The following is a 26,698-nucleotide window of genomic DNA, read 5'->3' on the forward strand; positions in this document are numbered from 1 at the left end:
ATTAACTTCAAGTGTAATCCAATTATCTGTTGAATTCATGAGAATCAACAGTATTATAGAGTGAACTAACTCAAGAATTGGATCGCAAGTCAATTATCTTGCACCTGTCTAGTCAATTACCCTTATTTCTCTCATTGATATTTCTTTGTTGCTCATCTACTGTCTTTTGTGATCAATTGTTAAGTGCTCAATTTTTAGTAGTAAATCATAGTTGATAATCATCAAATCAAGTGTTAATTTTCCTGGATAGTAATCAATTGAAGATTACTCGAACACTATTTAAATCTAATCAATATGGAGACGATAATTAAACTATACTATCTTTGACTAGCGAGCAATAATTTTGTATTGTGTTTTGCGCTTGTCACCATTACATCAAACTGACAGAACCGTATGAGCCTAAAATACCGATGCAAACCGTAGAGCCAATCATAATAAGATACTCATCTCAAAATTAAATGGAAGAGACATAAGTCTCTTTACTTCTGATGCGCATCATAATAATCTTGGAAAGAGGCGGCAAAACATCCCTGCCATAAATAAACTCTCCACTTCCCGAATACTAAGTTGAGAATATTCAGAAAGTGGGAGGGACTATTGTATTGGTGAAAAATAAACTCACAGTGTGGACCAATATTATGATGACATGTGGCATGAGAGTCGAAGCAATAAAAATTATGTGTAGAGAAGATATGAGTAATACCCACGTGATCGTCTATGAAGATACCGTACCTATTAGCTGAAAAAGAGAAAATAGCTACGGGGCTGATAATTAAGGACATTGGAAGCCATAGATATGGAAAGATCATTAATAGCCACAAATATGGCAAGAAATCAGTTGAATCCCTGATTATGTGCGATGTGCTATTATCACTTCAACCGTTATAAATCACCCACGTAATGGGTAATAAATACTGGTAATGGGCAAGAATTAAATAGGGTAAGAATTATATAGGGCAAGCATTTATGAATTATTCTCTTATATAAATCCCCTTTCCATATCTTATAACCCATCGAGAAAACTACAAAGTAATTTATCAATTGTCAATTTTCTTGTTATTCTCTGCCATTGGAAGATCTTGTTCTTTCTTATTGGAAGAAAGCAACAATCATCAATAAATTTCTATTTTCTTATTCTCAGTCTTATTTTCCTTTATTATTATTCTTTTATATTAGGAAAAGTGAAGTAAAATTGATTGTTAGAAGTCCGGATTATTTTTTTATTTGCTTTGATCATAAAAACTATTTTTTGGTTAAAACACTACCAAATTACAATTTGTGGTCTATATCTATGTGTAATTTTCTCTCAGTTATTTTAGGAGGGAAAAAAAATGATCTCAAACAAATCGGGAAGAAGAAATACAAGTGTGTATTTATGTTTCTTTTGTTTCTCATAATTAATAAAAAAATAAAAAATTAAAACTTGTATTGGAGAGCAAGAAAGAAAAGTCTACAGGTGGCGCAGTCCCTTGTTTTAAACCGCCCACTGTGTTATACTTACAGGTGGTGTGTTCCACGCAGCACCAAAGTAGCCAAACAATATTCTATAGATTAGTAGGAGTCGTCTTTTTGGCGAAGGGCGTCACTCCATAAATTCCTCAAGAAAGATCACACTTCCATTACATCTTTGAAGTTTTTCTCTGAAGAAATCCCATTCATTTTTTCAAAATGGCAAATTCCTCCAATTCTGTTTTTGCCCATGTTGTTCGTGCTCCTGAAGATCCATATTAGGAGTACGTCCCTTTCCACTCTTTCTATTTTACATTTCCACTGAATATGTTTCTTCTGTGGCTCCTTTAATAATCTTCCGTAAATATACTATTAGTGGATTTGATAAGCTACTTCTCTCTCCCTCTCTCTTTTATTTTCTTATTTTGGGTTAGATTAAAATGAACATTAATTAATGATCAGATGATTTGGTTAAATTTTCTTATTTTGGGTTAGATTAGAATGAACATTAATTAATGATCAGATGATTAGGTTAAAAATGATATCTTGGAGATCGGCATAAATAAGTTGATTGGAATGATCGCTATAGGGTTACCTATTGTATGCATTGGATCATGGATGTGTTTACTAATTATTTAATACCTCTTTCTTTTTACTGTGATCTGGCAATTCCTTATTTTATTCCTGGTGTGGTTGATGGAAGGGTGTAGATTTGATTCTTTAACTTGCTCTATTGAGAAGATAATTTGTTCTTCTCAAGTGTTTAGTAATGGTTTTTTTCCTGTTGTGCTACTTCATTAAAACAGGTCACAGTTGCTTATAACAAAGATACCAGCCCGGTGAAGTTGAATTTGGGTGTTGGCGCATATCGCACTGAGGTCTGCCACTTCTACTTTGTCTCGTTATTCTTTATTTTTTATTTTTTATTATAACCAAAATAAGTTGCCCCTTGAATGGATTTGGTCCTGCTATGTTTTGTTGAATCCTTGGTTAAGTTTTTCTTTAATAGGCTCCTTCACAAGGATACAAAATTGTAGACACTGATGCATACACATTAATATTTTTTTTCCCTGATGCATAATGAAGTGAAACCACTTGATTTTATAAGTGGTTGTTTTTTTCTTCAATCTTGAGTTGGATGTTAGTGTTAAGCTTGAAAATTATGTTCTACTAATGCATAGTCCGATGACAACTTGCAGGAAGGAAAGCCCCTTGTTCTTAATGTGGTGAGACGAGCTGAACAAATGCTCGTCAATGACACGTAACTTGCCAAATTAGAAACTAGCTTACAGATTTTCTTTTGAGATATGATCACCTGATGCCATGATTGGAATCTAAGGCTGATATGATGCAGGTCTCGGGTGAAGGAGTATCTCTCAATTACTGGACTAGCGGATTTTAACAAACTGAGTGCAAAGCTTATATTTGGATCTGACAGGTTTGGAGAATTTTTGGTGCAGTTGCTCTTGATAAATGCTTGAATCAAAAATATAAAAAAATGCTCACTATCCATGTCGCTCCAGTTAAACCTATCTTGCCAAACCACTTGTATAAAAGAAAATGAGCCTTCAATATTCTTCCTTCCATCTAGTTTGATATTTGAATGAGAGATTGTTGCTAAAAGGGAATGCTTTATCTCTACAAAGTAGAGTAACTGAATACCTGTTAAAACATATTCCTCCGTATTTCATCTTATTATGATGCCTTGCATCAGAAGAAAATTGTTCTAGAGTTAACTTTCTCTCCTCTTTGTTGTACTGACTTTCTGTGTAAGGTGAACGTGATATCAGGAAATATGTGTCTTCTATCACTATTACTCCTTGTTAAGTCATATGTAAGATATCAGCAGATTTACTTATCTTTAGATGTAGTTTAAATGCTTTTTGTGCTGTTTTGTTGCTGATACAGCCCTGCCATTCAAGAGAACAGGGTGACTACTGTTCAGTGCTTGTCGGGCACAGGTTCTTTGAGGGTTGGGGCTGAGTTTCTGGCTAAGCATTATCATGAAGTTAGTATTCCTTGCTCTCTTTCCCTTTATATGTCTAAATCAAATGGACACTTCTATAAGCTTCTACTGTTTGTTTTGTTGCCAGCATACTATATATATACCACAGCCAACATGGGGAAACCATCCGAAGGTTTTCACTTTAGCTGGGCTTTCAGTAAAATATTATCGTTACTACGACCCAGCAACACGAGGCCTGGATTTCCAAGGTACTACTGTAATCAATGTTCTTAAAGTTCTACAGTTGTAAGTAAGAACCGATTTCTCTTTTTCATGGACAAGTGAACTTGCTCCTGGTCGTGTCTAGAAAGATCTATATATTATGTGTAGCTAGCACAGGATCTTTATTTATTTAATTTTGTATTCTGTTGGTAAAGATATAAGCATAGTTTATCTGTGGCTTCTCCTGTATTTGGGTGTTGCGTATCAAATTTAATCATGAACCCTGTAGGACTTTTGGATGATCTTGCTGCTGCACCCGCTGGAGTAATAGTTCTTCTCCATGCATGTGCTCATAACCCAACTGGCGTTGATCCAACAAATGACCAGTGGGAGAAAATCAGGCAGTTGATGAGGTCCAAGGGGCTGTTACCTTTCTTTGACAGTGCTTACCAGGTAAAGCTTATGATGGGATTTTGAATTCAAGTGATACTTCGTTAAGAATGATTACCAAATAATTTGAAGCCCCAAACTATGTATTAATGGGCTGCTCAATGGACCCCTACTATAATGAATATTTTTGATATTGCAGGGTTTTGCCACTGGCAACCTAGATGCAGATGCACAATCTGTTCGCATGTTTGTGGCTGATGGTGGTGAATGTCTTGCAGCTCAGAGTTATGCCAAAAACATGGGACTGTATGGGGAGCGTGTTGGTGCCCTTAGCATTGTAAGTCCTTTTGTCGGTTGTAATTGCTTTCCCTTTTTAATAAGCAATAAAATTGCTTTCCCTTTTTAATAAGCAATATAGCATGATATCCATGGCTATATCATGCTATTTATGTCTAAAGATGATTTTTTCTTTGGAAGCATAATTCAGGTTATATTCCCTAAAAGGCTAAAAAGAGGTTGTTCTGTTGGTACAATGAACACAGTCTCTAGAGATATTGAAAGCCAATTTTTTGAAGATGGCTTCCACTTAGATTGTAATTGGAAAAGAAAGAGAAGGACAAAGTGGAATTAGTACCGGATTGTATGTTTAGGAAAAAGTGTCGTTTTTTTTGAGTTTTATCAGACAGGTACTAAAAGCTGACTAACACTACAATAAAATTTTGTGTTGTGTTATAGGTTTGCAAAGATGCAGATGTTGCAAGCAGAGTCGAAAGCCAGCTAAAGCTGGTTATCAGGCCAATGTACTCTAATCCACCAATTCATGGTGCGTCTATTGTTGCTACTATACTCAAGGACAGGTTTGTGCAACTATTTACAAGATTCTGTTTTGCTGTTAGTAGATGCTATACCTTCTACATTTTGATGTGGTTTCTCATCTAATGGTGATAGACAAATGTACGATGAATGGACAATTGAGCTGAAAGCAATGGCCGACAGGATTATTAGCATGCGCCAACAACTCTTTGATGCCTTGCAAGCTCGAGGTATTTGATCTTCATATTTGTTCTTTCTGGGGAAGCATACTGTATTCTGTATGATGGGTTTGACTGCTACTGCAATAGGAACTTTTTCTGGAAAAGTGCCAGGGTGAAAGAACCACGGCAACTAAATCTTCTGACTTCATTGTTCAGTTTAGTGCTAATGTAAGTTTTATTCTGTTATGCAGGTACAGCAGGTGATTGGAGTCATATCATCAAACAAATTGGCATGTTTACTTTCACAGGATTGAATACTGAGCAAGTTTCATTCATGACTAGAGAGCATCACATTTACATGACATCTGATGGGTAAGGACATCTGACTGTTGATATTTTTTTTTATTTGTTTAGTTTGTTACTTTGGGTTGCTTTTTTCTCAGTAGAAACTTAAATAATTGGAACTTAGAAGCCCTTATCATTGATTATTTCGGCTTGAATTCTTTAATAAGGAGAATTTCAGACTTATAGCTTCAGTTTTGAGAGGAAGCATAAACAAGTCCAGCTCTGTCATTCATACTTAAAATTTACAGAAGAAAGTGCAGTTCTGTTTTTCCCCCCTCCCAAATTATATTGATTCTCAAAAGAACTTACCTTCAATCTATGGCACATTTAGTAATCTGGTATCAGTTGAAACATCTCTTTGTTGAAGTTAAGATTTTGGTTAAAAAGATCATCATCTCTAGTGACATTTTCTACTTTCCATTTTTAGAAGGAATGATTTTCTCCTTTCTCATTTGCAGGAGAATTAGCATGGCAGGCCTTAGTTCTCGCACAATTCCTCATCTTGCCGATGCCATACATGCTGCTGTTACCAAAGCGGCCTAAATGAGTTCAGTTGCATTCGAGAGCGGTCTTATTGAGAAACTAAGTCTGTTTTTCCTTGATCGCTTCCTTGTCCTTTGATGTTAAATAAAAACTTGTATGACTATATAGACATAGTATTTGGATGTCAGATTTTGAAATCCCATTATAAAGGGATTTGATGAATGCAAATCACCTTCTGTCAAATTATTAAGTTAGGCTGAATGTTATGAATTCGTAAATTTCTTGGGAATTTTACTTATGTGCAGTAACATTTTAAGTATCATGGATGAATTAGCAATATTGCACATCAACAGATGTTCTTCATGTATTGCACATCTACAGAAACTGACATGAACTTGAAAAGGAAAATAGAAAAGAAAAAAGATTAAAAAAAACCTAGGTTGCTCGATGGAAGGAGTCACTTCTCCTGAGTGCTTAGCATCAAAGTTTATACTTCAAACCCTGCACTGACTTATGCTTTGAGATGGACATGGAGTAATTCGTGAGGAACACTTTCCAAAAGCAAAAAGCCAAGAATGCTATTAAAAGGAAAAGAACATCTAACCAAAAAATGGATTACATCTTGAAATTACCTATTCGCTTCAGAAGAAGAGCAGTTACAGTCTTGCATACACTGGTAAGAGAAATTAGACACTGATCTGGTTCTCTACTATATGAATCAGACTTTGATCACTTTAGTGTTTAATGCCGAGCAGTAGGGACTTGTTAGGCCACTTTCAATGTAAGAGAACTTATCGTTGCATGGATTTTTCATTATCATCTTGGGCAAAAAGTTTCCTGATTCTTATGTCTCCCTCTCCCTGCTCCATATTCCACCCCATGAAATCGGACAAGGTCATTGAGGTTGGTGTTTCTGCTGCAGAACTTAACATCTCTGACTCTCCCCTGGGAGTTGACATTCCACTTAGTGGTTGCTGAGGTGAAGATTCAGCTGAAGGGTTCCACTTTGCTATCGCAAGTGATGGATCTTGTGTGACAGAATCTGCGTATAGGACATCCTCAATACGCGACATAACTGTGTTGGCTAGGCTTTCTAGCACCCTTGAGTAGCTCTCCAGAACAGCATGTCCCACATCCTGCAGGTGAAACAGTTGATAATTTGTTCAATGAATATATCAGTTGTGTAGAGAGCCAGCAGGATAGTTCTTACTCTGTTATATTGGATTTTACTGATCTCGAGGGAAGATTGAGGAATTCCAGGAAATCTGTGTTTTAGCAGGAGTAAGATAGTCTCTGCTCTCTCTTCAAAGAGCTCCCTCTTCTCCAAACTCACAGCTGGAACCCAGGAAGATTTTCCATCTTTTTGGTGCATCTTCCTCTTCCAAATCACAATAGATGCTTCAATTCTGTTTTTAAGGTCAAGAACTTTGTGTTCTGATGACATATCCATGGTTGAAAGGAATAGTTCTGGATCAAAGAATTCGACCGTGATGTTCTTGTAGATTGAATCACCAAGACTTGATCTACCATTCTAGCAGTAGAAGAGCAGGAGTCAGAAAGAAGCAGTATGTTAAAATCTAACTTGTGAGTGTGTACTTGTGCTTCTCACCTTGGGGAGAGATTCAATGTAGTTTTCAGGGACTTCCATTTCTGCTAGTATTTGAGCGTTAATCGCCATGGATGCTTTGAGTACTTGGTTCACACAATCCTTCTGATATTGTAGCCATCTCCGGGAAGCATCTGAGAGTCCCTCAGGTGGAACCTTGATTGTAGGTAGCCACCATTTATCAGTCCTCTGGACACCTTTCTCAGATTCTTCAGCATCTCTCGAGACATACCAGAATTCTTTTGCATCTTTGAAGTTATCTAAGCAGTCCTGTAAATGTTGATTCAGTTATTGGGGAAGTTGATACAATTTAAGTAAGTAATAGAGTGCACTTCAGGTTTCTCACAATGAGCATTGCATCAAGCTTCTTCAGAGCAGGGATGTTCATGAGCAGATCTCTTCTTTGTTGAGTAACCATTATCTGTCAAAACAGGGATTACATTTCTTACTTTAAATCTTGAAGCAGAAATGTAAGGAGGACGAGACTGAAATAGTACCTCCATGTTTGTTCCATCTTTTGATTTTTGTTGCGCGGGGATAAACTCAACAATGTAATCTGTCACAGATAATAGCCAGTCGATTTCTTTTCTCCACCTCTCTTTTCTCTTTTGAGACATAGGCTCCAATTTCGATTGTTCTCCAAAAACAGAAGCTATAACATGTTACAAACAGATGTCAGAAACATTTTTTTTTCTCCCTTGAAGAATACAAGGAAAGAACATAAATCGAACATTGATTAACAATTGCATAGCAGAACTATACATGGACGTCGAAGACCAGGGCATTATTTGAGAGTTACCAGCTAGATTGGTAATGGCGTTTGATAAAGCCAGAGCTGATGAAACACCTTTTCCTCCTCCTGACATATCCTCCCCTAAAAGCAGCTTTGCAAATCTTTCTTTCATCAACTCCATGTCTGAATCCATAACATTTACATCAAATTAATGTGTCATGACACATTAATACGGTTCAAATTGTGCATACATACAGCACAATTATATAATTATCTATCAATGTCAAGAATAATACCTGTAGGTTCTTTATCTTTTTGGGTATTTCCTGCCTTAGCTGCATCCTGGGTTAAGCTTGAAACAGGTTCATTATCCATCTGATGATTTTCTAAAGGTACAGACGTTGTTCCGCCTTGGCTAATAAATTGGACGTTTCCAATGTTGTTATCCATGTCCTCTTCATCACTATCACTCTCCCCCCCAATGCTCTGTGCCAATCTACTTGGAATCTCAAATATCTTCCTAAAATTGAAAGACCTCGACTTCTGAATCTTATTTTCTTCGTTAACCATTTTGTGCCAATTCCCGAATCAGAGGGTATCTATATAACCAGGGGATTAAGAAACAATATAAGAATCCACACCAAAGATCTGAACCTGAAACCTTAAGCAACTTTTAACAACCATTAATGTTACTGTATAAACTTCCCCTATATCAAGAGGATATAAAAATTCTTTTCACCCTATTTGTACAATATAATTTTTCGTTGAAGGGGATTAATTAAATCCCTTTGAACCATGACGCTCTGTCCCTGCCCCTAACTATGAAAACTAGTTTGTATACCCCCAACAATGTTGCAAGAAGACGTAGTAATATTCGTGAACTGCATGAAGATAGACTTTTTTGTACATATGTTCTTTCTCCTCAAGGAATGTGAGAAACGGAAAATGAAGAAAACCCCTCCTTTTCTTTTTTGGTATAAAATGAGAAGCCAATGATGGTGATGAATGAGTGAAGGGTTTCTTATTTTCCTGATGAAAGGGGTTAGTGAAAACAAGGGAAAGAATAATAAATAACACATGTTGTTCTTGGTCTGTTTTAGTAGAATATATGTGGTTGAATTTTCACCTATAGCAAAAAGCCCGGGAAAGCATACGATGGACAACTAACTGTCGTCTTAAAATGGTCTCTCCACGCAACACTCTAGTCAACACTTGTCATAACACATTTATTTATCTTTGCTATTCATTAAAGTTATAATAATATTGTAGTGTCTTAGTTTTCACATTTTCGTATTACTCATTGTACATTTTTTAATAGTTATTTTGGTTTTACTTTTGAAGTGTCGCAGATCAACAAAGCAGGTGTGCCTCTAAGCTTTGTACATGAAGAAGTTCGCCAACGATCATTAGTAAGATCCTGACAGATTTCTTACATTTTTTGCACTTCTTTTATATATAATAAAAGAATGCACATGGGCATTTTTGAAGTGGCATTAAGCACCTCTTGAGGGATTCTATTTTGTAGTTAATTAGGCTTTAAAGTTTTAAGAGTGTTTGGACAAGATTGGGTTGGTTTTGCGGCTAAGTATTGGTGGAAGATGTTTTTTCAGGTTTTTGACTGACTCCCGTGAAACTATTTCATAGAAATTCATTGATATCATCTTTTTATAAAGCAAATCGATTTCGATTCTTGAATAATCCACATCACTTCTGCTTCTATTGGAACACAAGATTCCCTTTTTCTATGGAAAAAACCCGTATCAATAATTCTGAAACGTATTCGGTTTGTAATTTAGCGGTGTATATTTATAATGTATATTACTAATATATAGAAACGGGAGTTAAAGCTATACGAACAAGGGTAAATGTGGTATTATAATTGTTTATCATGGGCATTTCGGTATTTGACTTTCATTATGGGCCAGTGGCCACGTGTTTAGCAGCTTTATATTTGTGAACAAGTTTAAGTTTAACATCACTTTTATTTCTGGTTCTTCTTCAATCTCTGTTCTTTCTATTACTCTTCCTTTCTCTCTCACTTGCATCTTTATATCTTCTCTGCAACTAATTCTTTTTGTAAAAAGTTTTGCTCTTATTCAATCTTAATCTGGCATTTAAAAGGTGAAAGAGAAAATTTAGCCATAATATTTTTCGTATTAATTTTTGCATATCTACGTAGACTTGCTTGGAATATATGCCTAGATGTATAATTTTGTATAATTGATGAACAAACTCTGATTTTTAGAGTAACTCGATTCCTTTGGCACACTGATGCAGCCAAGGTGCTTGATGATCTGACCCAAACAACTAGCTTTTCTCTAGTTGACAAGTTGATAAGGAGGATGCATCTGTCTCAATTTACTTTCTACATGCATGTTTCATGATCTATGCGATGCAACTTTACTATGTATCATATAATAAAATGTCTCACCTTACATTGAGTCTTGGGATATGTTGAGTCGATTTCTATAGCAACATTTGGTCCAAAAATCTTTTAAGTGTTTAATTAATCCTGTGATAGGACAATATAAATATTTAATCGAATGTAGGTGTACGTATCTTGAAGCTCAGATCTTCTGAAATTGCCGCAGCGATGATAATGTTTGATTCAGTCTACCAAGGAAAAGAAGAACACATTGAAAGGTGAATGCATTGTATTTGATCATGTGTACTTTTGATTCTTAATGCTAAGGGAAGAATTTTGCGGTGATATTTGGCTGTCTTTCAAAATGATGTTTAATTTTAGACTATACGGTACTTTGGTTTATTTTTATATTAATGAAAGAAAAAATTTGATTAGTACATACACCAAAAACAATCATTCTGCAAATATAAGATGACTAAGTTGTTAAATGCATAGATAGGCAATGCATTGTAATAATTTGTTATACATGACTGTGGTGTAAGAGTAAGTATGCTATTCAAAAGGGCATGTTATCACAGAAAATGCCTATAAGAATCTTATAGTATGAGGCACCTATATGAATTGTTATCTTTTTGTCGAAACTTATTATGAAATAACTCAAAGTGATTTTAACTATTCCCAACTCATATGGTAGTTGTCATGGCAATGATGACATTATGGTTGGGTACTTTCGCCAATATTTGCCTGGTAAACAAGCTTTTAAAGGGGGAATTGGCCAAAAAGCACTTCACTGTTTCATTAGATAAGCTCTTTGTATTTGTTGATTCTGCAGTGGTACCTCTATTGGTATTATAATCTTCTATTGTGCCTTTCTTTTAAGATATTTAACATTGAGAAAGAGTTCCTTTATACGTTTCACCTTATAAAAAGAAGTATCTTTTATAGAAATCAAAATATGTAACATTAAAGTGCTAGATGTTTCAAAGCTTTTTTTCTATATTCCTTAAATAAATTCTACTTTCAGTAATACTAGTCTGCTGCACAAGACAACTATGATCTTGGCTGAAGAGAGTATGGAAGTGGAGGTTCCCAAGATTTAGGTTGCCTAAGGTCCCATTTTTCGGTGAGTTGCACTGCTACTGGAAATCCTTATTGATTTCTTTATGTTTTTGCTCTGTAGCATATTTTAATGAAGTTAACTCTGTTGTAGGGAGTGAAACCTGCAACTGCAAAAGCTTTGAAAATATTCCCTATAGCGAAGGCAGGAACGAGAATTGTGCCTCTTATGTTTAAATGGCGGTGAGCATGCAAAAATCGTGGGAATTGCTATATTGGATTGTGCCACTGTCTGAATAATGAATGCATTAATTTTTTTCTCTTTCGGTAAAGCGACTTGCATTCCAGATTTGGATAGGAGTTGAGCACACATTTTAGAGCGATAGGTTGTAACTTTGGTTAAGGCTCCTCAATACACATCTAAGTTTTGATTATTTCCTACGATATTTCATCACATATTAAAGGAGTTTTTTCTTTTTCTCAGTACTATTTTCCATTGTTCTTGATGATACAATGAATTTGTTGGATTTCATAATTTTAAAGTTGTTTGAGAAAGTAACAGAGTACAAGAATTGTTAGAAGTTTAGTTTATGATTGTCTATGTTGGGCCCGTGCTTTTGCACGGACTATACCTTACTAGTATATATATATTGAGCAAGTGTAATATGTATAATAAACGTGTTCGTATTAGTTAGTTGTTTCATATGACATTATTTAGTATTCGGGAGTGTATTTAATCAGTTTAGTTATCAGAATAATTTAATCAGTTTAGTTATCAGAATAATTTAATCAATAAATGTGAACAATAAAGTGGTTGTTTAGTGATGTAAGATGCATGAATATATTTGGTTTGTTATCTCAAATGTATGTATGTATAAGATCGGTTGTATATTTAATTCAGCCATCTCTTTAATTCAATACATGTATATTTTTTCTTATATCATACTATATTATAAGTATGAAGACCCAAACTAAAATTTAAAAGATCGAAATAACCTTATAAAGGTGAATGATTGTAATACCCTTCAATATAATATTATTTCAGATTTAAATTTGTACAAAGAGGTAAAGATACATTCTAAGAAAATTAATAAAAAGAAAATATTTAAATTGAAATAATGACAGACATTCACCCTTAAAAATAATCCTCCTATTATATGATGAATTATAACTACACATTAATTTATTATTTATTTTGTTAATCATGCATAGAGTTTAAACGTTAATTCCCTTGCAAAGCTACATCGGGCCTTTTGCAAAGTTACATCGGGCCTTTTTCAATTGAAAGGCGCATCGAAAAATCCACATACCAGCGGAACACACCAGCCTGGTGAAAAATCCATCTAGTCTTCCATGTCAGCCGCCTCAGGCTATTTCAAAAAATACATGGAAGATCATTCAGAAAGCCACCTCACAATACCGAGGGGAACAGACCTCCCAACCATCAAGAGCCTGACCAATCATCATCATCCTGCAGGTAAGGCTCCGAGGACGTCGCCAACTCAGGTGGGGGAGAATGTCATGGGCTGCTTTCCATCATCAACCCATGACCCCTTGGACACACCCTGTGGCGTCCCGGCAAGCCTCTCAATGCCTAGCGCCACGGTCGGCCCCGTGGTCTCGGCAGCGCCAAATAACAAGCGCGCATGCGCCTCTGTCGCCCCACCGATAATCAGTGTTAGTACCCAGTGACTGGCGAATGCCATTAGTACTGCGCGCACCGACAATGCCGCGCACACAAACCATCATGTTGCCAACAGCGCCGCCCGCACAGACAGTGCCCCGCGCGCAGACCCAATGCCAAACACCAGCGCCCAGCCGCTGGCAGATCCAAATAGTGCCGCGCGCGCCAACAGCAATGCGCGCGCAGACCCTGATGCTCAAGACAAAGTTGCTGCCATCGGACTTGCTTCCATAGAAGACTAAGTCTTTTTCATTATAATTATATAGTAGTTTTACTTCATTCATTTTCAGTGTGCTTCTACAACTTTCTTAGGTCAACTCATATAACTTTGGTTTATTTTTTTAAGCATTATTAAGGGGGACCAAAGCATTCAAACATTTAAGCATTCAAACAATTCTCTGTACTGGTGTCTCTCCCCCCGACACCGCCCCGATACTGCATTGCATCTTGCAATAAATTTCATCATCATCATTACAATCATCAACTTTCATCATCAATTGCTCATTTTTTGCTGCTCAATTGCTCATGACATTGGTTTTCCCGTACGGCACTGACAATCTAGTCTAGCGTAAGGCGAGGACCTCAGTTAGCGCATAGCAACCGCAATGACTGACATCGGTTGCTTAGCCTTACGTAGCCCTTCCAAGGAACTTCAGGAAGGCACCGCGTAACAGTTGGTATCAGAGCCTAGGCTCGACATCGGACGAGGGAACCCATTGCCATCATCATCACCATTTCTGACCATGGTGAATTACGGGGATCGCATCACGACCCTAGAAGAGATGGTTGACGCATTACGGCCCATCGTGGATACGTTGCCTGATCTAAAAGCCAGCCTAGTGCAAAGCTTGGATGACCTGGACCGCAGAATGCGGCAGGCAAAAATTAACATAGCAAACATCAGTCGCGACTCTGAGGAAGACCGGCAAACGGCTGCCGTCGAGGCAACCGAAATTCATGGCAAATTCGAGGACCTCCAACAGGAGCGTGCCGAGGATTTAGCCCATCGGGAACTAGAGGCAGACAGACTGAGCGTCATGCATCAAACCATAGACAACTTGACAGGCCAGCTCAATGTTGTCAATGCTGCCCTTCAAAGCCTGCTCAAAGGAGGCGAAAACCAAATCAGAGGTGCCATGAACATCGCCCCCATGCCACAAAAGCTGAAAATTCCGGATCCCAAGCCATACAACGGAGCCCGGGATGCTAAAGAAGTGGAAAACTTCATCTTCGACATCGAACAATACTTCGATGCCGTGGGAAAATTGGAAACATACAAAAAAGTAGCAACTGCTGCCATGTATCTTCAGGGTGATGCAAAACTCTGGTGGCGAGTCAAATACGAAGCCATCAGGGCCGGTGAAGATACTCTCCAGACATGGGTAGAACTGAAGGTCGCCATACGCTTCCTGTTCTTCCCCAAAAATGTGGAATACAATGCACGGAGAAAGTTGCGTGAACTCTGCCACACCAGGTCAGTGCGGGACTACGTGCGTGAATTCTCCGCACTCATGCTAAACATACGGGATATGGGGGCAAAGACAAACTGTTCGCATTCATAGAAGGTTTAAAACCTCATGCTCGTATAGAGCTGCAAAGACAACAGGTAGATACCCTGCCCAAGGCCATTCAAGCTGCAGAGTGCCTTGGGGATTATAAGTTGGAAACTCAGAAGGATAGGCCCCAGCCGCCTGTCCGATAGGGATACAACGGGAGCCAACCTAGCAACGGTGGCCCCAACAGAAATGGAGGAGATCGAGCTGCATCCAAATCTAAGACTCCTTCCTCAAGCAGCAACAGTGCTGCGTCAGTCAACAACAATCAGGGGAGAAAGCCCCCATCAGAATGCCGTCATTGCGGTGGGAAACATTGGAACAATCAATGCCCTAATACCCAAATCAATGCTCAACAAACTGTTGACGATGATGAGTCAGATCAGGACGGCTCAGTCGGCGCAGAACAAGTAGGGCCTTCAACGCATTTGTTGGCTCCATTCATGATACCTTGGCGGGAACCAGTGCTGGCAACCCCAAGAAGAACACATTCCCAATCGACAAGAAAGGGAAAGGAAAGGCGGACGAGAGGCCTCCCACATCACAAAAGAGGACCTTAATGTTCGTTGACATGAAAGTAAACGGCAGACCTATTCGGGCATTGATAGACATGAGTGCTAGCCACAACTACCTGGCCTCAACTCAGGTGCAATGCCTCGGTCTAGCAGTGCAAAAATGCAAGGGTCGTGTCAAGGCTATCAACTCTCCATCTCAGCTAGTGAGTGGAATAGCCAAAGAAGTGCCAATGAAGCTTGGCACATTCAAGGGAATATTCGACCTACGCATAGCTATCATCGATAACTTCGAACTGATAGTGGGATTGGACTTTCTCAAGCAAACAAACACCATCCCGATACCATATGCCAACATGCTCCTAATGATGGGAGACAACGGGGCCAAACCCCGTACCATACCGTGCATACCCATAAATATGACCACTGGAAACATCTCGGCCATGCAGTCAAAGAAGGGAACCAATAGACCTGAACCTACGGTTCCGGCTGCCCTCAATATCATCAATCAAACATCAGATCATCGGCGTCCAACAGCTCATGGCGCCCCTCATTGTGTGAAGACCTGTCAAGCATTCCAAAAGCACAAGTCGGATCACTCAGCACAAGCGGGACTCTTGGAGCCACTGCCTGTCCCACAGAGACCTTGGGAAAGCATTTCCCTAAATTTCATCACACGATTACCCAAGGACGGAAATCATGCAACCATCATGGTGGTAGTAGACCAATTTTCCAAGTATGCTACCTTCATCGCAGCCCCACAGAACATATTGGTAGAAGATACAGTTCGACTCTTCTTCTCTCATGTTGTCAAACATTGGGGTATTCCCAGCAACATCATTAGTGACTATGACCCACGCTTCACTAGCAAATTTTGGACCCAACTCTTCAGTTGCCTCGGATCCAAATTGAGTTACAACTCAAGCCATCATCATCAGCAAACATATGATCAAATACACTGGTTCAATGACATGCTGGAGGAATATCTCTGCCAATTTACAACCGGGTCACAAAAATATTGGGTGAAGCTTCTGCATGCTGCTCACCTGTGTTTCAATTCACAAAAGTGCACCCATACAAACAAAAGCGCTTTTGAAATTATTACCGGATAGCAACCGTTACTCCCACAGAATGTGAATGCACCAAACATGCCAACATCTCACCGAGCTGCCAGTTTCTCGACAGAATGGGAGAAAACTTTGAAGATAGTGTGGAGCCATCTTGTCAAAGCCCAAGACAGGGCAACGAGGTATGCCGAACAAAATCTTCACTTTGCCCAACATCAAACAGGGGACAAAGTGATGGTAAGAACCCCGAGGCGGAACTTATTTGCAAAGAGGACCCAAGATCCTCGCCTATTGCAAAGCTACATCGAACCTTTTTCCATTGAAAGGCGCATCGGGAAATCCACATACCAGCTGAACTCACCAGCCTGGTGGAAAATCCATCCAGTCTTCCATGTCAGCCGCCTCAGGCCATTTCAGAAAAATATGGAAAATCATTTAGAAAGCCACCTCACAACACCGAGGGGAACAGACCTCCCAACCATCAAGAGCCTGACCAATCATCATCATCCTGCAGGTAAGGCTCCGAGGACGTCGCCAAATTAGGTGGGGGAGAATGTCATAGGCTGCTTTCCATCATCGACCTATGACCCCTTGAATGCGCCCCGTGGCATCCCGGCAAGCCTCCCAATGCCTAGTGCCACGGTCGGCCCCGTGGTCTCGGCAGCGCTAAGTCACAAGCGCGCATGCGCCTCTGTCGCCCCACCGATAATCAGTGCCAGCACTCAGCGACTGGCGAATGCCATTAGTGCCGCGCGCACAATCAATGCCACGCGCACAAACCATCATGTTGACAATAGCGCCGCCCGCACAGACAGTGCTCCGCACACAGATCCAATGCCAAGCACTAGCGCCCAGCTGCTGGCATATTCAAATAGTGCCGCGCGCGCCAACAACAATGCGCGCGCAGACCCTGATGCTCAAGACAAAGTTGCTGCCATCAGACTTACTTCCATAGAATATTAAGTCCTTTTCATTGTAATTATATAGTAGTTTTACTTCATTCATTTTCAGTGTGCTTCTACAGCTTTCTTAGGTCAACTCATGTAACTTTGGTTTATTTGTTTTAAGCATTATTAAGGGGGATCAAAGTATTCAAACAATCAAGCATTCAAACAATTCTTTGTACTGGTGTCTCTCCCCCCGACACCGTATTGCATCTTGTAATAGCTTTCATCATCATCAATATAATCATCAGCTTTCATCATCAATTGCTCATTTTTCGCTGCTCAATTGCTCACGACATTGGTTTTTCCGTACGACACTGACAATCTAGTCTAGCGTACGGCGAGGACCTCAGTTAACGCATAGCAACCGCACTGACATCGGTTGATTAGCCTTACGTCACCCTTACAAGGAAATTCAGAAAGGCACCGCGTAACAGTAAGTATGCTATTCAAAAGGGCATGTTATCACAGAAAATGCCTATAAGAATCTTATAGTATGAGGCACCTATATGAATTGTTATTTTTTTGTCGAAACTTATTATGAAATAACTTAAAGTGATTTTAACTATTGCCAACTCATATGGTAGTTGTCATGGCAATGATGACATTATGGTTGGGTACTTTCGCCAACATTTGCCTGGTAAACAAGCTTTTAAAGGGGGGAATTGGCCAAAAAGCTCTTCACTGTTTCATTGGAGAAGCTCTTTGTATTTGTTGATTATGCAGTGGTACCTCTATTGGTATTATAATCTTTTATTGTGCCTTTCTTTTAAGATATTTAATATTGAGAAAGAGTTCCTTTATACGTTTCACCTTATAAAAAGAAGTATCTTTTATAGAAATCAAAATATGTAACATTAAAGTGCTAGATGTTTCAAAGCTTTTTTTCTATATTCCTTAAATAAATTCTACTTTCAGTAACACTAGTCTGCTGCACAAGACAACTATGATCTTGGCTGAAGAGAGTACGGAAGTAGAGGTTCCCAAGATTTAGGTTGCCTAAGGTCCCATTTTTCGGTGAGTTGCACTGCTACTGGAAATCCTTATTGATTTCTTTATGTTTTTTCTCTATAGCATATTTTAATGAAGTTAACTCTGTTGTAGGGAGTAAAACCTGCAACTGCCAAAGGTTTGAGAATATTTCCTATAGCGAAGACAGGAACGAGAATTGTGCCTCTTATGTTTAAATGGCGGTGAGCATGCAAAAATCGTGGGAATTGCTATATTGGATTGTGCCTCTGTCTGAACAATGAATACATTAGTTTTTTTCTCTTTCGGTAAAGCGACTTGCATTCTTGATTTGGATAGGAGTTGAGCACACCTTTTAGAGCGATAGGTTGTAACTTTGGTTAAGGCTCCTCAATACACATCTAAGTTTTGATTATTTCCTACGATATTTCATCACATATTAAAGGAGTTGTTTCTTTTTCTCAGTACTATTTCCCATTGTTCTTGATGATACAATGAATTTGTTGGATTTCATAATTTTAAAGTTGTTTGAGAAAGTAACAGAGTACAAGAGTTGTTAGAAGTTTAGTTTATGATTATCTATGTTGGGCCCGTGCTTTTGCACGAGCTATACCTTACTAGTATATATATATTGAGCAAGTGTAATATGTATCATAAACGTGTTCGTATTAGTTAGTTGTTTCATATGACATTATTTAGTGTTAGGGAGTGTATTTAATTAGTTTAATTATCAGAATGATTTAATCAATGAATGTGAACAATAAAGTGGTTGTTTAGTGATGTAAGATGCATGAATATATTTGGTTTGTTATCTCAAATTTATGTATGTATAAGATCGGTTGTATATTTAATTCAGCCATTTCTTTAATTCAATACATGTATGTTTTTTTTTATATCATACTATATTATAAGTATGAAGACCCAAACTAAAATTTAAAAGATCGACATAACCTTATAAAGGTGAATGATTGTAATACCCTTTAATATAATATTATTTCAGATATAAATTTGTACAAAGAGGTAAAGATACATTCTAAGAAAATTAATAAAAAGAAAATATTTAAATTGAAATAAAGACAACCCTTTGACCTTCACCATTAAAAATAATCCTCCTATTAAATGATGAATTATAACTACACATTAATTTATTATTTATTTTGTTAATCATGCATAGAGTTTAAACGTTAATTCCCTTGTAATTTCTATTTGTTTTTGCTGCTAAATAATGAGCTAATAAGAATCATTTATATCATTTGCTGGTTTGTTAGTTAGCTTTCATTTGTCAAAAAATAATTTCTTCTAACCTTCTATGCATGTATCACCATTTAAGAGCTAGATTTTACAATTCCATAACTGGTTTACAAAAAAGCATATTTGCAAACATAATTACATAAACTAATGTTCTCTTCATTGCTATTAAATATTTAGAGAATTTGAGGAGTTGCTTTGAATATTTTATTTGCCTAATTTCGTTCTTGTCACGATCCAAAATTTCTCACCGACGGGACCATGATGGCGCCTAACATTTCACTTGCTAGGCAAGTCAACGTTAGAAAATCGTTAAACCAATTCCTTATTTCCAATCAGTAAATAACAATAATTAACTAAGATAAAATATAATAAGTACGAAATATTATAAAACTGTATTAATTACTACCACTAGGATTTGGAGTCACAATTCACGAGCATTCTAGAATTTACTACAAGTAATAGTCTAAAAGAAATATAACTGTCTGAATGAAAGAAAACAACAGTGACATAAAAAGTAGACGGGGACTTCAAGGTCTGTGAACGCCGACAGATCTACCTTGAGTATTCGGACAGTGGACCAATAGCAAAATCTCGATCAACCTGAGCCGGTATCAAAGTCTGCACAGAAAGTGCAGAGTGCAGCATCAGTACAACCGACCCCATGTACTGATAAGTGTCGAGCCTAACCTCGGTAAAATAGTGACGAGGCTAAGACAAGACACCCACATATAACCTGAACAGTATAATCATACTAGTGGCAACAACAGTAAATAAAGAAATAACGCATAAATAATGGGAAGGGAACATACAGTGGGGGAATACAACATAAAGAGTGAGAATAATAAAAAGATAGAATTAAACCGAAAATCCTTAAATGAATTGAGCAATTAAAACATCAAGGAAAACCGCACGGCATCACCCTTCGTACTTTTACTCTCAACCTCACCAAATAAATAAATAGAATGGCACGGCATCACCCTTCGTACATTAAACCTCTCATAATATACACGGCATCGCCCTTCGTGCTTTAAACCTCTCATAATATACACGGCATCACCCTTCGTGCTTTACACTCTTCCTCACAATATAAATAATGCATGCACGACATCACCCTTCGTGCTTTACACTCCTCCTCACCAATCACAGAATCAATAACAACGGATAGATATGAGTATCACAAAGAAACCAGTATTGTACCCATAATCAATAGCACAATGTAATCTCAACCTTGAATCAATATTCGAAAGTTACCAAATCTCAGTGAAACCAGATGTGAGTCACCCAACATTTCAAATAACCCGCTAAGCATGGATAGTAGAATTTAAGGCTACAAAATAGACAGAATATAATTTTACTCGCATGCTATGACTCGACAATGACGCATAGATGCTTGTCACCTTACCTATACATCATATTTAATAACCAAACACGTAGCAAATGCACACATAATACCTATTCCCTCAAGCCAAAGTTAGACACGACACTTACCTCGCTCTGAAGGCTACTTGATTCTCAATCACAGTTTTTCCTTTGGAATTCACCTCCAAATCACTCGTATCTATTCAAAAATGACTCAATAATATCAAACATTGCTAAAGGAATCAAGTTTAATGAATAATTACAGATTTCCCAAATTTTTCCTCCAAAAAGTCGAAAAGCGACCCCGGGCTCGCTTGGTCAAAACTCGAGGTTCGGACCAAAATCCATTTACCCATTTACCCCCAAGCCCGGATATGCAATTAGTTTTGGAATCCAATCTCAAATTGGGGTCTAAATCCTCAAATTTTCGAAATCCCTAGTTTCTACCCTAACCCCTAATTCTACCATGAAAACTCTAGATTTTAGGTTGATAATTCATAAAATATAATGGGTAATTGAAAGAAAATGGTTTAGAATAACTTACCAACAATTTGGGAAAGAAATGGCTCTTGAAAAATCGCCTCTCACCGTTTGGTTTTTGAGAAAAATAAACTTTTGGCTAAAATCCTGTTTTTGGATTCTGTTAAGTGCTGGACGATAGTGTTCATCGCGTTCGCGAGAGCAGTATCGCGTTCGCGAAGGGTACTGGCTGCCAAACCTTCGCGTTCGCGAGAACCAGCTCGCGTTCGCGATGGTTACTCCCCCCTGGCCTTCGCATTCGTGAGGCATTGCTCGCGTTCGCGATGAAGGAACGACTGACTCCCCCTCCCCAATGCCTAAAACTACGCGTTTGCGATGGGCTTGTCGTATTCGCGAAGGATAATGCCCCCCATCGCTTCGCGTTCGCGACCAAGCCTTCACGTTCGTGAAGAAGAAATCCCTACCTCATCAGTTTACTCTTCACGTTCGCGAGAGGACCTTTGCGAACGCGAAGAAGGATATGTCAGACACCAGAATCTTCAGAAAACCAGTTTTTTTCCAAGTCCAAAGCATCCCGTGGCCTATCCGAAACTCACCCGAGCCCTCAGGGCTCCAACCCAAACATGCACACAAGTCTAAAAATATCATACAAACTTGCTTGCGCGATCAAATCGCCAAAAATCACCTAGACTATGAATTTAGCACCAAATCAAATGCAATTCTCAAGAACACTTTAAAATTTCTATTTTCTCAACTGGACGTCTGAATTACATCAAATCAACTCTGTTTCTCACCAAATTTCACAGACAGGTCTTAAATATCATAACGAACCTGTACCGGATTTCGGAACCAAAATACGGACCTGATACTAACAATGCCAAATATCAATCAATTCTTAAAAGCAAATAATTTTCAAACTTTTAATTTTCATCAAAAATTCATAACTCAAGCTAGGGACCTCCGAATTCGATTCCGGGCATACGCCCTGGTCCCATAATTCGATACGGACCTACCGGGACCGTCAAAATACGGATCCGGGCTCGTTTAGCAAAAATGTTGACCGAAGTCAACTAAAATCAACTTTTAAGGCAAAAATTCTTATTTTCAACATAAAAGCTTTCCGGAAACTTGCCCGGACTGTGCACGCAAATTGAGGAGGGTAAAAATGAGATTTTTAAGGCTTAAGAGTGCAGCTTCGAGTTCTTAAACATAAGATGACCTTTTGGGTCATCACATTCTCCACCTCTAAAAAATTGTTCGTCCTCGGACGGATATAGAAAAGTACCTGGGCTGGTGAAAAGGTGGGGATATCTACTCCGCATATCGGACTCGGACTCCCAAGTAGCTGCCTCAATAGGCTGACCTCTCCATTGCACTCGAACTGAAGGGTAACTCTTTGATCTCAACTGGCGAACTTGCCGAGCTAGAATTGCCACCGGCTCCTCCTCGTAAGTCAAATCCTTGTCCAACTGGACAGAGCTGAAATCTAACACACGGGACGGATCGCCGTGATACTTTCGAAGCATGGACACATGGAATACCGGATGAACAGCTGCTAAACTAGATGGCAACGCAAGCCTGTAAGCCACCTCTCCAGAATCTCAAAAGGTCCGATATACCTAGGGCACAACTTGCCCTTCTTTCCGAAGTTCATTACACCCTTCATGGGTGATACCCGAAGTAACACTCTCTCTCCGACCATGAATGCAACATCACGAACTCTACGGTCGGCATAACTCTTCTGCCTGGACTAAGCTGTGCGAAGTCAATCCTGATTAATCTTGACCTTATCCAAGGCATCCTGTACTAAGTCTGTGCCCAACAACCGAGCCTCTCCTGGCTCGAACCACCCAACTGGCGACCAATACCGCCTACCATATAATGCCTCATAGGGAGCCATCTAAATGCTCGACTGGTAGCTGTTGTTGTAGGCGAACTCTGCAAGGGGCAAGAACTGATTCCACGTTCCTCTGAAATCTATAACACAAGCGCGGAGCATATCCTCCAAGATCTGAATAGTACGCTCGGACTGCCCGTCCGTCTGAGGATGAAATGCTATGCTCAACTCAACTTGCGTACCCAACTCACGCTGAACTGCCCTCCAAAAGTGCGAGGTAAACTGCGTACCTCGATCAGAAATGATAGACACGGGCACACCGTGAAGACGGACAATCTCACGAATATAAATCTCTGCTAACCGCTCTGAGGAATAGGTAACTGCCACAAGAATGAAGTGCGCTGACTTAGTCAGCCTATCCATAATGACCCAAACTGCATTGAACTTCCTTTGAGTCCGTGGGAGTCCAACAACAAAATCTATAGTGATACGCTCCCACTTCCACTCAGGAATCTCTAACCTCTGAAGTAAACCACCAGGTCTCTGATGCTCACACTTCACCTGCTAGAAATTTAGGCACCGAGCTACATAGGCAACTATGTCCTTCTTCATTCACCTCCACCAATAATGCTGCCTCAAGTCCTGGTACATCTTGGCAGCGCCCGGGTGAATAGAATACCGAAAATTGTGAGCCTCCTCAAGGATCAACTCACAAAGTCCATCCATATTAGGAACATAAATACGACCCTGCATCCTCAAAACTCTGTCATCTCTAACAGTAACCGACTTGGCACCACCGTGATGCATTGTGTCTCTAAGGACAAGTAAATGAGGATCGTCATCCTGCCGATCTCTAATGCGCTCAAACAAAGAAGACCGAGCAACTGTACAAGCTAGAACACGGCTGGGCTCAGAAATATCTAACCTCACGAACTGGTTGTCCAAGGCCTGAACATCCAATGCAAGCGGTCTCTCACCAACTGGCATATATGCAAGGCTACCCATACTGACTGACTTTCTACTCAAAGCATCGGCCACCACATTGGCCTTCCCGGGATGATACAATATGGTGATATCATAGTCTTTCAATAGCTCCAGCCACCTCCTCTGCCTCAAATTGAGTTCCTTCTGCTTGAACAAATACTGCAAGCTCCGATGATCAGTGAATACCTCATATGGCACGCCATAGAGATAGTGCCTCCAAATCTTCAGCGCGTGAACAATGGCTGCTAGCTCTAGATCATGAACAAGGTAATTCTTCTCGTGAACCTTCAGCTGCCGTGAAGCATATGCAATAACCTTGCCACCCTGCATCAAAACCGCACCCAGACCAATACGAGATGCGTCACAATATACTGTATAAGATCCTGAACCTGTGGGTAACACCAATACTGGTGCCGTAGTCAAAGCTGTCTTGAGCTTCTGAAAGCTCACTTCACATTCGTCTGACCACCTGAACGGGGCATCCTTCTGGGTCAATCTGGTCAACGGGGCTGTTATGGATGAAAACCCCTCGACAAATCGATGATAATAGCCCGCCAAACCCAGGAAACTACGGATCTATGTAGCTGATGTGGGTCTAGGCCAGTTCTGGACGGCCTCAATCTTTTTAGGATCAACCTAAATACCCTCTGCTGATGCAACGTGACCCAAGAAAGCAACTGAACTCAACCAAAACTCGCATTTTGAGAACTTAGCATATAACTGGCTGTCTTTCAGAATCTAAAGAACGATCCGAAAGTGCTGCTCATGCTCCTCTCGACTGCGGGAGTAGATTAAGATATCATCAATAAACACAACCATAAAGGAATCCAAGTAGGGTTTGAACACCCGGTTCATCAAATCCATGAATGCTGCTGGGGCATTTGTCAGCCCAAATGACATCACTAGAAACTCATAATGCCCATACCAAGTCCGAAAAGCCGTCTTAGGAACATCGGATGCCCTAATCCTCAACTGATAGTAGCCAGATCTCAAATCAATCTTTGAAAACACCATGGCACCCTGAAGCTGATCAAATAAATCATCAATCCTCGGCAATGGATACTTGTTCTTGATGGTGACTTTGTTCAACTGCCGATAATCTATACACATCCTCATCGATTCATCTTTCTTCTTCACAAACAACACAGGTGCACCCCAGTGTGAGACACTAGGTCTAATGAAGCCCTTATCAAGCAAATCTTGCAACTGCTCCTTCAATTCTTTCAACTCTGGCGGGGCCATGCGGTATGGCAGAATGGAAATAGGCTGAGTGCCCGGAGCCAAATCAATGTAGAAATCAATATCCTTGTCGGGTGGCATCCCCAGCAAGTCTGCAGGAAACACCTCTGGAAACTCATGAACAACTGGCACAGAATCTATGGAAGGAACCCCCGCTCTAGAATTGCGGACATAAGCCAAATAAGCTAGACACCCCTTCTCGACCATATGCCGAGCCTTCACATAAGAGATAACCCTGCTGGCAGAATGGCCAAGATTCCCTCTACACTCTAATTGAGGCAACCCCTACAAGGCTAAGGTCACCGCCTTGGCGCGCCAATCTAATATAGCATGATAAGGTGACAGCCAAACCATACCCAGTATGACATCAAAATCAACCATGTCGATAAGTAGGAGATCTACACGAGTCTCAAGACTCCCAATAGTGACCACACATGAACGATAAACACGATCTACAATAATAGCATCTCCCACTGGTGTGGACACATATACAGGAGCACTCAAAGAATCACGGGGCACAACCAAATAGGAAGCAAAATAGGATGACACATAGGAGTAAGTAGATCCCAGATCAAATAGAACTGAAGCATCTCTACTGTCACGACCCAACTGGAGGGTCATGACTAGCACCCGGGCCATACTTGCCGAGAACCAACGTACATTTTATCTAACCTTCCTTATTATCTTTAAGGGCCGACAAGATCAATATAAATGGTAGACATGGATCATGAACATCCAACAATGAAAGATAATGTCATGAACATACATAACATGGGACAACAAGACTGTCAAGAAACTATATATAAGGTACGAGCTACCATGAGTCGACACCTGTCTATGAGCCTCTAAAGGAACATAAGTTCTATAACATTGCCGGAACAGGGCCCCGACATACCCATAATGTCTATAACAAAAATGCATACTAAAACCACGGCAAGTCCGGAGAAGGGATCTCATCAATAACTGCTGAACTGGACAGCCTACTGTGGTGGGGGAGCTGTGTCTACCCGTCTATCAGGACCTGCAGCACGACATGCAGCGTCCACAAATAAAAGGGACGTCAGTGCGAATAAAGTACTGAGTATGTAAGGCAGGAAAGCATAAGTAAGAACAGTAATGTAAACAGGGATAAGGAATATACAACCTGTGACATCTGGGTACCTCTGAGGGCTACTGACATGAAACACATGATACATACATATATATACATAAACTTTTAAAACATACGCCTTTGGGGGCATCACCATCATC

At 39.5% G+C, this 26,698-nt stretch overlaps 2 protein-coding genes and 1 long non-coding RNA gene across 4 annotated transcripts; 2 read left to right on the forward strand and 1 right to left on the reverse strand.

The window, feature by feature from the left end:
* Nucleotides 1–1,488: 1,488 nt before the first annotated feature.
* On the forward strand, nt 1,489–6,127 carry LOC107778680 (aspartate aminotransferase, cytoplasmic). 2 transcript variants are annotated; one of them, XM_016598965.2, is made up of 12 exons: nt 1,489–1,733; nt 2,256–2,327; nt 2,649–2,710; nt 2,804–2,887; nt 3,358–3,457; nt 3,543–3,663; nt 3,906–4,069; nt 4,206–4,343; nt 4,742–4,863; nt 4,955–5,049; nt 5,232–5,352; nt 5,784–6,127. In XM_016598965.2, exons 3-12 carry the CDS (start codon nt 2,694–2,696, stop codon nt 5,866–5,868), a joined length of 1,047 nt encoding a protein of 348 aa, XP_016454451.2. In that variant the 5' UTR covers nt 1,489–1,733; nt 2,256–2,327; nt 2,649–2,693; the 3' UTR covers nt 5,869–6,127. The 2 variants fall into 2 exon arrangements, with proteins under 2 accessions (XP_016454451.2, XP_075077750.1); XM_075221649.1 differs by lacking the exon at nt 1,489–1,733 and adding an exon at nt 2,011–2,049.
* A 281-nt stretch (nt 6,128–6,408) lies between these two features.
* On the reverse strand, nt 6,409–9,189 carry LOC107778679 (rho guanine nucleotide exchange factor 8-like). Its single transcript, XM_016598964.1, has 7 exons — nt 8,444–9,189; nt 8,214–8,330; nt 7,912–8,066; nt 7,761–7,835; nt 7,418–7,684; nt 7,019–7,339; nt 6,409–6,944 (listed from the first exon to the last, which is right to left on the reverse strand). The coding sequence occupies exons 1-7, from the start codon at nt 8,715–8,717 to the stop codon at nt 6,600–6,602; spliced, it is 1,554 nt and encodes a 517-aa protein (XP_016454450.1). The 5' UTR covers nt 8,718–9,189; the 3' UTR covers nt 6,409–6,599.
* A 960-nt stretch (nt 9,190–10,149) lies between these two features.
* On the forward strand, nt 10,150–12,035 carry LOC107778681 (uncharacterized). The gene is made up of 3 exons (XR_001646432.2): nt 10,150–10,790; nt 11,537–11,635; nt 11,723–12,035. It is a non-coding gene; the product is annotated as an uncharacterized LOC107778681 (long non-coding RNA).
* The last annotated feature ends 14,663 nt before the right edge of the window (nt 12,036–26,698 follow it).

The sequence above is a fragment of the Nicotiana tabacum genome, chromosome 9 (assembly GCF_000715075.1).
Source record: "Nicotiana tabacum cultivar K326 chromosome 9, ASM71507v2, whole genome shotgun sequence".
Taxonomy (NCBI): Eukaryota; Viridiplantae; Streptophyta; class Magnoliopsida; order Solanales; family Solanaceae; genus Nicotiana; species Nicotiana tabacum.

What these genes read in the sequence shown, in the direction of transcription:
- LOC107778679 (XM_016598964.1), bottom strand. Translation starts at nt 8,717, where the DNA reads ATGGTTAACGAAGAAAATAAGATTCAGAAGTCGAGGTCTTTCAATTTT. An exon ending in CGCCATTACCAATCTAGCTG is followed by an intron (nt 8,067 to 8,213) that starts GTAACTCTCAAA and finishes AACATGTTATAG; the next exon opens with CTTCTGTTTTTGGAGAACAA. An exon ending in ACATTGAATCTCTCCCCAAG is followed by an intron (nt 7,340 to 7,417) that starts GTGAGAAGCACA and finishes TTCTACTGCTAG; the next exon opens with AATGGTAGATCAAGTCTTGG.
- LOC107778680 (XM_075221649.1), top strand. Translation starts at nt 2,026, where the DNA reads ATGATCGCTATAGGGTTACCTATT. An exon ending in CAAATGCTCGTCAATGACAC is followed by an intron (nt 2,711 to 2,803) that starts GTAACTTGCCAA and finishes GATATGATGCAG; the next exon opens with GTCTCGGGTGAAGGAGTATC. An exon ending in CTTATATTTGGATCTGACAG is followed by an intron (nt 2,888 to 3,357) that starts GTTTGGAGAATT and finishes TTGCTGATACAG; the next exon opens with CCCTGCCATTCAAGAGAACA.